The 15201-nt window shown below is 30.6% G+C and overlaps 2 protein-coding genes across 2 annotated transcripts; one reads left to right on the top strand and one right to left on the bottom strand.

Moving 5' to 3' along the window:
- Positions 1 to 474: 474 nt before the first annotated feature.
- Positions 475 to 6611, top strand: LOC120183247. The gene is made up of 2 exons (XM_039187983.1): positions 475 to 887; positions 6588 to 6611. The coding sequence occupies exons 1-2, from the start codon at positions 504 to 506 to the stop codon at positions 6591 to 6593; spliced, it is 390 nt and encodes a 129-aa protein (XP_039043914.1). The 5' UTR covers positions 475 to 503; the 3' UTR covers positions 6594 to 6611.
- A 5205-nt stretch (positions 6612 to 11816) lies between these two features.
- Positions 11817 to 14340, bottom strand: LOC120183268 (E3 ubiquitin-protein ligase AIRP2-like). Its single transcript, XM_039187996.1, has 5 exons — positions 14008 to 14340; positions 12857 to 13019; positions 12717 to 12783; positions 12397 to 12628; positions 11817 to 12321 (listed from the first exon to the last, which is right to left on the bottom strand). The coding sequence occupies exons 1-5, from the start codon at positions 14091 to 14093 to the stop codon at positions 12114 to 12116; spliced, it is 756 nt and encodes a 251-aa protein (XP_039043927.1). The 5' UTR covers positions 14094 to 14340; the 3' UTR covers positions 11817 to 12113.
- Between the last annotated feature and the right edge of the window lie 861 nt (positions 14341 to 15201).

Raw genomic sequence — 15201 nt, 5'->3', positions numbered from 1 at the left:
AAAAATTATAATATAAGATTAAATTGGAACATCCGAATCACAAATTAATTTTAACGTGAGTCATGCATCTAGTACTTAAATTATCAGTTTTGATTCGTTTTAGTATTTGAACTTTCAATTTTTTTAAAATTATATTTAACGTTTAGTTTTTATTTCATTTTAGAACTCATCATTAAAAACTTAACGTTTTAATACTTAAACTATCAATTTTAGTCCGTTTTAATACATAAACTTTTAATTTTTTAAAATTTAACTTTAAATTTTTAACGGGATATTAAAATAAAACAAAAAATAAATTCTAGATATAGTTTTAAAAAATTAAAAATTTAAGTATTAAAATAGATCAAAACTGACAGTTCATGTCCTAAACGTACAATTTACCTTTAATTTTACTTTAACAAAAAAAATGAATTTGAACACGTGTATAAAATTCGCAGTCCGACTAGAGGATAAGAACTGGTCTATCATCTTGTGAAACCTTGTCCAATACAAAGACTTGATCCATGGATAAATCTAGAAATTTTTTGTCCCTTTTTCTCCGGAAATCTCCATTTTTCCCTTTTAGAAAACATCAAACCACCGGCTGCCATGCTCACACAGCTCAGCAGCACTCCGGATTTTCCCACCTTATTTTCCCTCGAACCAAACAAGCCGACAAAGGTGTAAAAACAACAGCAGCAGCAACAACACTTTCCAAAGAGAAAATGGCTCAAGCTTTTTCAAGTGAAGATTCTGACCCCTTTGGTTCACCGAATAAAGAAAGCAGTCACCGTAAGAAGAACAATGATACGGACAGGGAGGCGGATAAAAGAGAGAACCTTGACAACCCACAAGAACACGTGGCTCTGAATCCAACTCGACAAGCGTTGGTCCTGATGCACCAGAAGGTATATGTTACGGACTACTTTTTAAAACTCAACTCCAAGTCATGGATTTTACAAAGACGGATGAAAACAATATTAAACGATAGGAGGGATTAAACTAGTTAATCTTAAAATCAATACCAATAAAATTTAAGTAAACTATTTAGTATCTAAATTATTAATTTTAATATGTTTCAGTACCTATATTTTTTAATTTTTAAAATTATATTTAACATTTAGTTTTCATTTCATTTTAATACCCATCATTAAATACTTAACACTTTTAATACTTAAAATATTAGTTATAGCACATTTTAATATCTAAATTTCTATCTTTTTCAAAATTTAATAGAACTGTACTAAAAAAATAAAAACTAAAGTTTTAAATTATGTGTTAAAATTAAATAAAAAATAAATTTTAGGTATAATTTTAAGAAATTAAAAGTTTAAGCATTAAAATTAATTAAGACTGATAGATATTAAATATGTAATTTATCTTAAAATTTAATAAATAAATAATTTTGAAGTTGGAGAGAAAATAAGGTTTTTAGTTAGTTTTTCTTATCCAACTTATCTTTGTAACCACTATTACTTTTTCTTATCCAAGCCATATGTGTCCTTGTGTTTGATCTTTACCATCTATTTGTCGCTCCTTAAGACCATGGTCTATTGCCGTTATTGACTTGTCTAATACAATCAGCCTGAACCAGCCGAGTACTTCATGCATATAAGTAATTTTAGGGATGGGTATGGGAGTCGAACCCGACAGGTTTTGATCTAACCCGATCGAATCGGATTTTTTTTAAAAAAAATTGGCTTCGGGTTGGATTGGGTCAGTTTTTTTTAAATGTGATGTTCGGGTCGAGTTGAGTTCGGGTTTATAATGACAAATACTCGACTCGACCTAAAAAAATATAATTTTAGCTTATATATTTAGAGATAATTACAATAATACCCTTCATATATTATTCTTTCAAGTAAATTCCTATTTTTATTGATTAAAAATAATATTATTATTATTTCGGGTCGGATCAAATTCGAATTTTATCTCAAAAAATCGGGTCGGATTGATCGAAACCTGACCCATGCACGTCCCTAAGTACTTTAATCTTTAAGCAATTTGATAAGAAATCTAAATATTAGACATATTTTAACATGATTTAAAAAAAAATTCTTTATAACAGAAACAAATCTTATAATATACAAATCTAAGAAAAAATAGGTAATAATAGTTTAACCTAAACAATGATTATCTAAACTTAGAGCTAAGAAACAAAAATTGATTAACAAAACTATTAGCGAACAAGATATCCAAAGCAATAATGAGGTAAATCTTGAAATTCTTTGTAATTAACAAGATTTTAGTAAAAATTTGAAATAATAAAGGATGATTTGAAAAATCCAAACAAATTATGTAAGAAATTTAAATAGTTTTATATAACAATGGAGAAAATAAAATATACTTAAAAAATGGTAAAGCACAGAGAATAGAAAATGCAAGAAATTTGAAACAATGGAAGTTATACAATTGATTTTATAGAAAATAAAATGGCAAAACACTTTATTGAGATAGTAAAAGAAAAAAACATTGGCTAGGAAAATAAATTACGTTGATCGGAGGTTTCACTTGTATCAAACACGATGAAACGTGGAAAGTAAATTGATGTAGTGTTAGTTGTACTATCATTCATGATCATATAATGGGAGTTGATCTTATGATTTAATTAATGAAAAACCATATGAGGAGTCTGAGTCTAATTTGATAATGTCAACTCTTACGGCTCGAAGAGAGAGAAAATTATAAAATGAGTTGTTAAGAGAGATGAAATTGCACAAGCAGGTCGTGACTTGGTTGTTGGAGGCCCCGAGTAAATTCTTGTAAAAGGGCCCTTAGATCTAGAAATTATTTTTCTAAAATAATAAATGACTAATTTCATTAACTTAAAATAGTAATTTCAAATCATCAATTACATCACATCCATAAAAAAATACAACTTACAAATTCACTTAAAACGTGATACTAGTATTACATTCTTTGAAACAAAATCATCTATAAAAGTTTCAATATCAACGTCTTCCAAAATATCACTCAATAGATATTAAAGCAAGTCCATCTAGTATTTCTTGCGTCATGGTTGTCCTTAAGTATGACTTGAGCAACTTTAGTTTTGAAAAACCCTCTCTGCAGAAGCAACAGAAACATGTATAGTCAATAAAATTTTGTATATAATTGTGACATTTGGAAAGCAATTGAAGCATTTCAAGAACCTTAATATATCCATTGCTCCCATCTTTTCCTTAGGTAACATCTCTCTAAGCAATTTTAACTCAGTAAAAAGATCATTTCCATGACAATCAGAAAACTCACCTCTCCTAAGAGTATTTTCAAAGTGACTACAACATGATTGGAGTTTAATGTCATCCATTGATTGCAAATTTTCATAAGTAAACAAAAATTTAAAAACACTCTCATATAATTCATATTGTTCAAACCTTTTTTCCAATGATGAAATAGCTTGATCAACAATGTAGATAAAATATTGAATTCTAAATGATTCCTATGGAGATAATGATGTCTCCTCACTATCAACCTCATCAAATTATCTTTTTTTACGTATTATACGCCTTTGAGGAAAGATAGGGTTGACTCTAATTTCAATGGCATTTGAAAATCCAACATCTCTATAATTTCTTAAAAATGAAATCAATCCTTTTATCTCACACATAGCAATATCAATCACCATATTTTCTCACTGTAGATATTTGCTAACCTTGTTCACAACAGATAAAATATCATACCAAATGATTTTAGATAGTAAAAACTCAAAACTACCAAGCTCATTAGTTGCTAAAGATTTTGCTTCACTTTGAGTTTTAGAATCAATATCAACAGTAGCTACTTCAAGTAAGGCTTCCCTTAATTCAATAATTTGAAATCTTATTGATGTGATACTATCAATTCGACTTTCCCAACGTGTGGCTGACATTGATTTGGTAGTATACTCTTTCACATAATGTTTTAAAATATCCCACCTCTTTGTTGAACTAGCAAATATAGTATATATGCGTTGAACTAATCCAAAAAAATCACTTGCTTTATTTGAAGTGTTTGTCACACAAAACCAAATTAAGACTATGACAACCACATGGAGCATAAAAAGCTCTAGGATTCAAATCTAATAGTCTTTTTTGCACACCTTGATGTTTACCTTTCATATTAGACCCATTATCATATCCTTGACCTCTAATATTATCTATATCAAAATCATGAGATTTAAGCACATCTTCTAACACTTTAAAAAGCCCTTGGTCAGTTGTATCATTAACTTGTAAGAACTCGATAAAAAATTATTCAATTTTAAAAGTATTAGAAGAGCCATCAACACACCTCATAATTAGAGTCATTTGTTCCTGATGACTAGCATCTGGTGTGCAATCCAACATCACAGAAAAATATCTAGCTTCTTTTATTCTATTGATAATAATAGATCTAATCTTGGAGGAAAGTAAAAGTATCAACTCGTTTTGAATGTCATTACTTAGATAATGGTGATGAATCTTACCACTAGTAATACGTTGAACATGTTCGATCATTACAGGATCAAACTCAGCCAACATTTCTATCAAACCCAAAAAATTTCCATTGCTCTTTTGATATAATCTTCCATTCCCCCCCCCCCCCGAAATGCTAGGTTATTTTTAGCAAGATACTTCACAATAACAAGAATTCTAATAATTACATTTTTCAAATACTCTTTTTCTTTCTTGAATTGTTCTTTAGCAACTTTATCAATTGTTTCATTTTGTTGCAGCATATTCCCAAGTTCACACCAAGTTGCCATGTTTAGTACATGGTCAATACTTGTTTCATGTTTTGTAACTCTGGTACTAAGATGCATCCAATTATTATATCCTTCATTTATTAAATTACCTTTCCTAGGACCAGGCCCCTTTTTAAAAATCTTACAACAAAAGCAAAACACTTTGTCGAGTTCTTTCGAATAAACAAGCCATTTCCTATCACAAGTTTCACCATTCGACAAATATCTTATATAAAAGGTTGAAGAAAATCTACGAGAAAATTTATCTTTGGACCTTTCACAATGCTCAAGTCTCTTTTAGGGCCATTTACAACCAAAATGTCAATCAATTTAGACTAAAGAGAATCCCATTTTCTTGGATCATATATGTCAACATAAACAGATTCATTTTGTTCAGCATTGTGGTTAGTATGATCAGAATTATGGGAAATATTGGCATTCTCCTTATTAACAACACCATCCACAATTCCTCTTGTTCAACATTCTCACCATCAACATTAGTTCCATTTAATTCCTGAGAGTGAGAATTAACATCATTTTCCTCTACTTGGGTATCCTTTTAAAAAAACTTATCCAAAGCACCTTTTTGAAATGAATTAGTTGTTCTACTCTTTTAGTTTTTTGACGCTTTTTATAACTAGATTGATATTTTCGAATCATATTGAACAAAATCAACACAAAGCAAAAACAGCCACAAAATTAACACAAATCAAAAACAAATATAGTGAGATAAGATAGCACCAGAGTTCTGAGTTCAACTTCCAATTTGGCATGTCATCTACTCAACTCGACAACTCTCCTCAAATTAACATCATCAAATCTGCAATTTAAATACAATATAAGAACTAAAAGTACAAAATTTAAACTAAGAAAAAGGTTGAACCGTTAAATTGAAAAGAAGTAATACCCATCTCTTTAATTTCTCCTGGAAATGGAATATTCAATTTCTCAAAATTGAAATTATTAAAGAGATTGAATTTGGGAAAATATGTAGGAATTAAGAAAGAAGAATCGAAGTGTGTGGAATAATAAGAAGGAAACGTGTTTATAATAAGAAGGAAACATGCGTTTTTTCCTTTGTTAAGCAATATTATAATTGAAAAAGTTGGAAATCACATGCAAAACAGTTGAAAAGCTGGAAATCACATGCAGAGCAGTTGAAAAGCTGGAACAATAGCAAAGCATTAGTAACTAGGTCGTTGAAATCACATGCAAAGCACTAGCAACAATAGCAAAGTACTAATACAGTTGTATTACACCAAATATATTAAAAAGGGTGATGTTTTCGTGTTCCCAAGGCCAAATGTGTTTCTTTACAGTAGTATTTTGGGCCCCTATTTTTGTGGGGCCTGCGCCGTCGCGCAGTTCGCGCCGGCTCAGCCACACCCCTGTGCACAAGCTATATGGAGTGATTATATAACTGGAAACATTAATTTGTTTTAGAATCTAGGTTGAGTTCTTAATGTGATGTATTACATGTTATGTATGCTAGACGATGAAATTGTAATGTTGTGAGTTTGTTGGATATTGAAACGATTGTCTTATGTTTCTTTGATATTGAAATTATTATGTTTGATGTTTGATGAATATTGAAATTGTTATGCTTTATGTTTGTTGGATATTGAAATTATTATGTTATAAGTTTGTTAGCTATTGAGAGTATTATGTTTTAAGTTTGTTGTGTATTAAAAGTGTTTGTTTTATGTTCGATGGTTATAAAAAGTGCTACGATATTAGATTTTATATTTTATATTTTTGGATGTTACAAATTTTTATGTTATTTGAGTTTTATATTATTGAATTTGTTGAAATTTGAGGATTTTGGAATATGGTATTGTTATTGCATTTGCTTTTAAATTTGTATTGGTCATAGAATTAATATTTTATATGATTATTAATGTAGATATGAAAAAAGATTTTGTGGAACAAAAAACAAATACTTCATCTGAATCATTGAAACATAAAAGCTAAGAAAGTGTTGATGATGGTCATATTCAATTCGTGGGTGGGAAACTTGGTGAAATTGCTGAAGCATTAAGAAAAGTTACTGAGGATAAGACACAACGTCTTTATGAAGAAGTGATGTCGATGGAGAAAGAAGGATTTGGTGACGAATTTCTTTGCAATATATTTGATTTTCTAGTAAAGAATGAGTACGAGGCCAAAGTTTTTCTGGCTAAGAAAACAAAACATAGAAAACTTTGGCTTCAAAAGTTTACCCAAGGTTAAAAATATGTAGCTTTAAAGTGTTGTTCGATAATAAGTACGAACTTAAACAATAATGATGTATTAATATGTTGTAGTACTAACCATGCACTGGGACGGTATTATTGTATTATTATGATGTACTCTTAATTATGTATTTGGATATTATGATGTATTAATAAGTATGATGTACTCTTAATAAGTATGAACTTAAACAATATTTATGCACTTCAACAATATTATTGGTTTAAAATAGTTTATTATTGATGTTGTAAAATCATTTATTATTAATTATATTATTTTAAAATGTAGTACTTATACATTGTGTTGTTTGTCAATTATTATGGTGAAACAAATTTCATCTTTGATTTGATGTTGTTTATCTACCTAAGAAGGGATGGTATCTAATGGTATAAGTTGATATTGGATATTTATAGGGACATTACATGTTGTGTTCATACAATTTTTTAGATATTGATCAAGCTTATACATTATAATATTAATTTTAAATTTTATTAGATATATTTAAAGTAATTAAATAATAAAATCTATAATATGTTTTGTTTTATTAAAAACATATTCTGAAAATTGTTTTACACAACATTATTTAAACACTAAAAAATGATTTTCGAAATTCATTTTTTAAAAAATATAATTCATTTTTCATTCAGTCTATCAAACATACTCTTAGTTTTATAAAAAAAATAACATGAGTTTGATTTCATTATTAATAACAATGGTGAAATTAAGATTGAACATTAAAAAATTTTAGTAATTATTTTGTACTTTCTGAACGTTTAATCATTAAATTATTATTTTAACTTAATTTAAGTAAATAAATAAATAAATAAACAAAAGTCGTGGGACAGGTTCCCAACAGCAAGAACAGTGCAGCAAATGATGAAAACAATGGAAGACCCTTTTGCGTACTCCGGCTCGTGTCCGTCGTCGTTACCGACGGAAACCGGCACATACAACCGGGGAAGGATGTCGTGGGAGATCAAAGAAGGAGACGAAGTTAATGGCGGGTGGAGGATGAATTTCTATTTGGTAATGTAAGGATGGACATAAAATTTGTATAATAGATTTCGACCCGTTTTCATCTTATATGATCAATATTTTGAGTTAGATCGGATTAGATTTTTGAAGGACTGTATTAGATTGAATTAGATTTAAGATGATATCTTTTGATCTAACTCGAGACAATACTATAATTATTATTTATATATTTAAAGATTTAAAATAATTTTTTAAACATAACCATGAGTTGCTTGTCTAAAAGGGGCGATTTAAATTTTTTTGAAATGTTGATGTTGAAATTGTAAAAAATAAATGTTAAGGACAACATTGTAAAAAATGTAATGGCTTCTTTTTACTTTTTATGCCCAAACAAGTATAAGCATAATTTTTTTATTAAACTGAGGTAAATATAAGATAATATCTATTTAAATATATTTATCAACCCTTTGACATTGAACGCTCACATCTCTGGTATTTCTGGAGCTCGAACTCGGGATCTTAAGAAATAACAATTTTTTTACCACTGAAATCGCTCGATTCGTGCATAAGCGTAATATTTTGCTTGTTGTGAAAGGGTGATTCAATTCATTATAATATCAAATTGACACACTACAAAATCTTACAACCCTAGATTCCTAGTGTTATCTAACCCTCTAAGTAAGCTACAAAATCTTAATCGAGGGACTAAAATCGAATTATATTTTTATGAAGAATCAAATTAAAATTTCCCTATTGCAATAGGTCATATAACTTTACATTTTTTATCATACCAAACAACAAATTTTTTTATTTTAGGGGCCAAAATACAATTTCACTATTGCATTAGTTTAGAACACCGCAATGAAACACTATTAGTGACCAATTGATAATGACAACTTGTTTTAGTCACAATAAAACACCATTAGTGACGAATTACTTGTGATGAACTTCAAAGTCGTCACAATTATTATCTAAAAAATAACAAAATAAAAATAAGTCACAATTAGTCATTTCAAAATTGATAAAAATAATTTTCGACATAAAAATATACTTTTTGCGACAAAAATATTTAATTCATAATTAAATGGTCACTAAAAGTCTTAATTCTTCTAACGATATTACCACAATTACTTTCTCTTAAACCGCCAAATATTGAGAGAGAGAGAAACAGATGCCAACACAATATTAAACCACATTAATAAAACAACTACAACGTAAATTCCAAGCTTGATTATCCAAAAGAAAGAAGCACAAGATTAAATCACATTAGACAAATAAGAAATAAAATTCATGGACAATCTCCAATTTAACTTTAAAAAAGGGATAATAATCATACCCATAAATAGATTCTCCATTTTGTTTCCAGTCCTAGTAGGATCCCCGCCATGAACTATAAAATCCTACATCATAACAACAAAACACAGGTTAAAAAAATTATACTAATCTATTTAGGAACTCTTTAAAAATATAAGGCTTTGGGTTGTAATTAACCCATAAATTTTGGGGTTTGAATACCCAAAACCTATATTCACGGTTACCATTTGGTATTTTGAAAAAAATGGGTACCTTAGTCGATTTTCTCTCTCAACAAAATGTTTTTGGTTTTTCTTCGATTCGTTGCTTACTGAGAGGAGGTGTTTGATACCTCCAGTATCATTGTGTTCGTCTCGTTGACCCCGTTTTTCCAATGTCCTTAGATTTTCGTTCACCATCGCCGTTTAGAATCGGTGAAGTTTTGAATGTTCGAAATTCGCTAAAAACTCCATCTCCATCGATTTTTTTTCACAAACTGACCTTGTAAGTGATTCCCCGTAGTTGGGATTATTTTTCTGCAAATTCTGGTATTTTTCGGCCACAATAAAGTCCCCCACGCGCTCCCACGTGTTGCCGGACGTGTGTGGGACTCGTCCGACAGATTGAACCGGCTGAACCGATTACCCTTTGGACCGAACTGGTTGGGCTGGTCACTGACCCGTTGATCCGACCCATTTGATCGATCCGTTGATCATTAACTGTTGACTTTGACTTTAACGGTTGACTTTTTCCAAAACAACCTAATTTATGTTTTTCGACGTCATGAGTTCTTTTTTGCAAGTCTATTTGGTCAAATTCTGACCCCAAAAGCCTATTTTACATCGTATATTGCTTAAAGTCATGATTTAATTAAGTAAATTTTGGAATTTTGGACTCACTTTCTGATATTGATTTCTAAAGGTGATCACGCTTCTCAACATCATTCACCAGTTAACCCTGACTGTTCTCAATCAACTTAGTTCGATTATGCTTGTTTGTCTCGATTCGTATAAGTATTATTTAGTTTCTTTATAGTCTTTTACAGTTTAGAATTATGGATTATGTGTTCATGGACAAGTATTGTTTTAAGTTCCCATTCCGCAAGACCTAGTACTACTAACGTAGGAAACGTAAGGCCTGACCGATATGCATTTTAAGTTTTTAAAATAAAATTAATTTTTTTATGATTTTTTATTAATCCGAGGTAAATACAAGGTAATATATGTTCATGATAACTCTTAACTATTTGACATTGAGCGCTCATATTTTTAGCATTCTTGGTGCTCAAACTCACGAACTCAAGGATTAACAACAATTCAGATTGTGTTTTCTATCAGTTTTGGTTTGTTTTAGTACCTAAGCTTTCAATTTTTTCAAAAATTATATTTAAATTTTAGTTTTTGTTTCATTTTAGTACACCCATTCAAAATTTGATGTTTTAAAAAAATTGAAAGTTTAGGTACTAAAACAATTAAAACTGATTGTTTAGGTATTAAACACGTTAAGTTTTTAACGGCGGATTGCCAAAAGAAAACAAAAATTAAACGTTAGGTAAGGTTTAATAAAAATTGAAAGTTTAGGTACTAAAACGAACTAAAACTGATAGTTTAGGTACTAAATGTGTAACTTACCCTTTGATCTATTTTAATTTTACAAATTGGATTTCTTTTTAGAAATTTAGGTTCGAATTTAACAGATTGTATTAATTTTTTTAAGAATAATATCATATTAAACCAGATTTAAGGTGAAAACTTTTGACTCGATCTATATAATAATAAAATTATATGTTAGGCGATGTGCATGTCTTGAACTACTATTAATTTTTTTTATTAATCTGAAGTAAGTATAAAATACTATTTATCCAAAGATAATTGTCAACTATTTGATATTGAACATTTACACCTCTAACATTCCTAGTGCTTAAATCCGAGACCTCAAAGAATAACAACAATCCCTTAACCATCAAGGTCGCTCATTCATGTCACCACCATTAGTTGATTGTCTAAAAGGGGTAGATTTAAATATTTCTGAAATGTTGATGTTAAATTTGTAAAGAGAGGGGGAGAGAGAGAGAGAGATGTTGAGGACAACATTGTAAAAAATGTAAAGTTAAAGGATTCTTTTTACATTATGCCCAAACAAGTATAAGCATAATCTTTCGCTTGTTGTGAAAGGGTAGATTACTGTTGATTCAATTCATTATAATACCAAATTGACACACTTAAAATCTTGTCTTAGAACCCTATATTCCTAGTGTTATCTAACCCTATAAGTAAGCTACAAAATCTTCTCTGAGGGACTAAAATTGAATTATACATTTTTTTTGGAGAATCAAAATACAATTTCACCATTGTAATAGGTCATATAACCTTACTTTTTTACCAGACCAAACAGCAATTTTATTATTTTAGGGGCCAAAACGCAATTTCACCTTTGCGTTAGTTTAGAACATTGCAATTTGAAGAAGATATAACCATTGGATATGACCCTCCAAGAATCCTTTAAATGTACAAGAAAATAATATTAAATTAAACATACACGAACCGAACACACAAATACGACAACCGAGCAAATACGAATACGACGATACATCCGAGTTTGAGTAACTAAGAAGAGAATTCATTGACGAGGATCTGTTCATATTTTTACATTACAACACTCAGGTTTTTAAAAAAACTGAGTTGAATGCCATTACCCTCTTTTTATTCTCAGATTTTCATCTATTCATCTTCTACATAAATATTCAGGTTGTTCTACACAAGACTGACCTGCTTGCTTGTTCCAAAACCCTTGGGACACGAAAGCAGCAAACAAAGTACTATATACAGCTGCCGTTGAACAAACCGCCGGGAGGGTTTTGATCGATAAACCCGGACCTACCTCATACGATAATGTATGTATGTACAATGGGCTGATGGTGGTGGTGGTGGTGTCAGATCATGTAATCAGACACATATGAATGTGTCTCGGGCATTACGAGAGGGAGCTTTTCGAAGTAGAGGTATAGGCGCCACAAGTTCTCCTTTGCAAGGGTAAGCACGTCGATTATGTCGCTGCAACTCGTGAGAACCCACAGATCTTCAGACTTCACTCTCTTTAAACTGCCACGGCAGAAAGGGCAGGACTGCGAACGGACATTCCTGCAAATCAAGACCACTAAAAGGTTTAACCGTATGTAACAACATGAATGGCTTAAGAGGGAGGGCTGGGAATACCATTCATGGAAGCAGCTAATGCATAAGGCATGGCCACAATTCGGCAGCACCATTTTCGTGCAATTCTCCATGCATATTCCGCATTCGTCGTCTCTCTCCGAATCTTTATCAGCAACTCTCTTTCGATCTTCAGCTTTCTTCCGGCTCGAAACTTCCGCGCACCTGCCTTTGTTATTATCTTCTGATTCGATAAGCTCGTCGCCAAGTTGCCTTAGCAAAGGGTAAATAACAGCTGCAAACGATGATCCAATGAGTACCTTACAAAATAAGTTAAATAAAAGGAGAGCCAAAGAACCAAGAAACAACAGAGTAAAACATACCATAAAATTCCCTTAGAGTTGCTTTCTTATCTTTGGAGGATAAAGCCGGCACTCCATCGACATACGCCTGAACCAACTCGGGTGTAAGCATCGGATACGGGTATTTAAACATCCGAAACAAAAGAATCGTAATAGCTCACCTTGTATACGAGTATATGGAGAAGGCCTAAGTAACTAGGAAGGGTATCTGTACAACTATAATCCATCCATTCAACCAAAAACAAGATGAATGGTGCAAAAGGGCTATAAGATAATCTCATTTGGTAGCAATTCCCACCAAAGTCCCCCGGTAGAGCAGCTGCCCTGCAAATTTCAACCCCAAAACATCACAATCGGTTTACATTATTCCGACATCCATGCTCGACATGATTTTGAACACGATCGTAGAATATGTTTCGAAAGAAAAATTGAACATACCCGAACCGGACATATTTCAAAAACATAACAAAAAGAAAAACAGGTAACAAGGAATGAAATCCTTCATGTACAAAGCAATCATTCTCCTTCAGTCAAATTACGGTTTTGGTACCTCTACCATGCCCAAATTTGGAATTTAATCCTTATATTTTTATATGATATAATTTCACCCATCTATTTTTATAATTTTATTGATAAAAAAGGTTCAACTACATCCTTGAAGGTTTTGAAACTATACAAATTAAACCCTACACCTGTATTTTTTTTAATTTACTTCTTAGATCCCTACTAGTTTTTAAACAAGGCAAATTAAGTTCCAACCTCCATGTTTTGGTTAAATACTTCTTAAGTCCCTATGAACTTTGATATTAGGCAAAAAAAAAGCAATATCCTATGAATACTTCTTAATAAATAAAGCAAATTAAACATTAATCCGTATTTTTTTAATTTTAGCTTAAAAATTAGACCTTTACCTGTTTTATATTACTATTTATATTTCCCATTTAATCTATCATCTTAGCTCCGTCCAACTGAATCTTTTAAAGAAAAATCAACATTTTAACCAAAGTAGTTAACAGGAGTAAATATTTCTACTATTATAAGCTGAGACCATTAAATAGAAGTATACGGACTAAAATGAAAATTTGAGTATAACAAAAGGACCAAAATCACAATTCGACCTTGTTCTTTTCCGCTGGAACAACCAAGCAACCCATAAAAAAAAGATATCAAACTCTACAAACCCAGAACTGATTATTCAACACAATCAAAATTCATCCATCGATCATACACAAATAACCAAAACGAAATGCCCAGAAACAGAAATTTCAGAAGAAAGCAGGAATTCTCCCAGAAAAAAAAACGATAAACTTACAAGCTATTAGCATGCTGTATATCAGCTTCAAGAGCTTTGAGAGATTCCTTGAAAGAAGACCTACTACTCGGCTGTTGCTGCAACATTGATTCTCCCCCTTTTCTCTAGAAATCAAAAGGGAAAATCGAAGCAAAAATGGATGGGCCTCACTGGGTTTGTTTTCCTTTTTGTTTTTTTGTTCAAGGAATGAGGGAATTTGGTGGACTAATGTGATGGGTTCTTTTTAAAAGAAGAAAGGGAGAGAGATTGCTTAGTGTTGAAACCTTTGATATTTGAAGGAAAGAAAGGGATGTCTTCTCCTCTTTTATCAAACGAATCTTCTCTTTTCTTTGCCTTCATGATTTTCTCAACTGCTCTTTGGGAAAACCCCATTATTTTTTTCATCACACCCCCAAGCTTGACTTTGCCTTCAGCCACCAGTTGGCTCCTACTAATTCAGCTTTATTATAGAGGCTGACATGCATACAGCTGTTCATCGATCGGTTCGATTTTAGAACGAAATAGAATTTAAAAAAAAAAAGTTATTCGATTTTTTTTTGTTTAATTATCGATATTTAATATATTGATTAACTACTTCATATCGAGTTTTACATAGATTTATTATAAGATTGTCTCTCTCAATCCAATTTACTCTAAGTGATCTAATGTCCCTCTCTAGATCAACTGGATTAAGTTATATAAATGTATAGAATTTGATTTTAATTATAACTTTTGAAGAATTAAAATATAATTTTACTATTGGATCACTATATAATTTTATAACTTCAAAAGGATTAAATTGTAACTTTACTATTTTGAGAGTATTAAAACGTAACTTTATTATAGCATTACCTTATAATTTTATAAGTTTGAGGGATTTGAATTGTAATTTTATCATTTTAGGTGATCAAATCCTTACCAGCACCCTGACTAGTTTTATTTATAGTTCAAACATGGTATACGCATTTATTTAAATCTGTTTGAAATATGGACTTTAAATTTTGAAGGCAAAGTCAGATTTTTTCTTTGAATATCAAATTTTAATTATGAATTTTGAAGAGTTAAAATATAACTTTACCATTAAATTAAAAGTTTATTATTTTGAATTGGTGGAAATGTAATTATATTATAATATTACCTTATAATTTATAAGTTTGAAGGATTAAAACTGCAAATTTGTTTATTTCAAGTGAATAACTCTTACATATTTACTTA

Source organism: Hibiscus syriacus, unplaced genomic scaffold, assembly GCF_006381635.1.
Source record: "Hibiscus syriacus cultivar Baekdansim isolate YM2019G1 unplaced genomic scaffold, ASM638163v2 tig00112742_pilon, whole genome shotgun sequence".
Classification (NCBI taxonomy): Eukaryota; Viridiplantae; Streptophyta; class Magnoliopsida; order Malvales; family Malvaceae; genus Hibiscus; species Hibiscus syriacus.
Note: the sequence above shows the minus strand (reverse complement) of the source record. Positions and strands in the feature narration are given on the sequence as shown.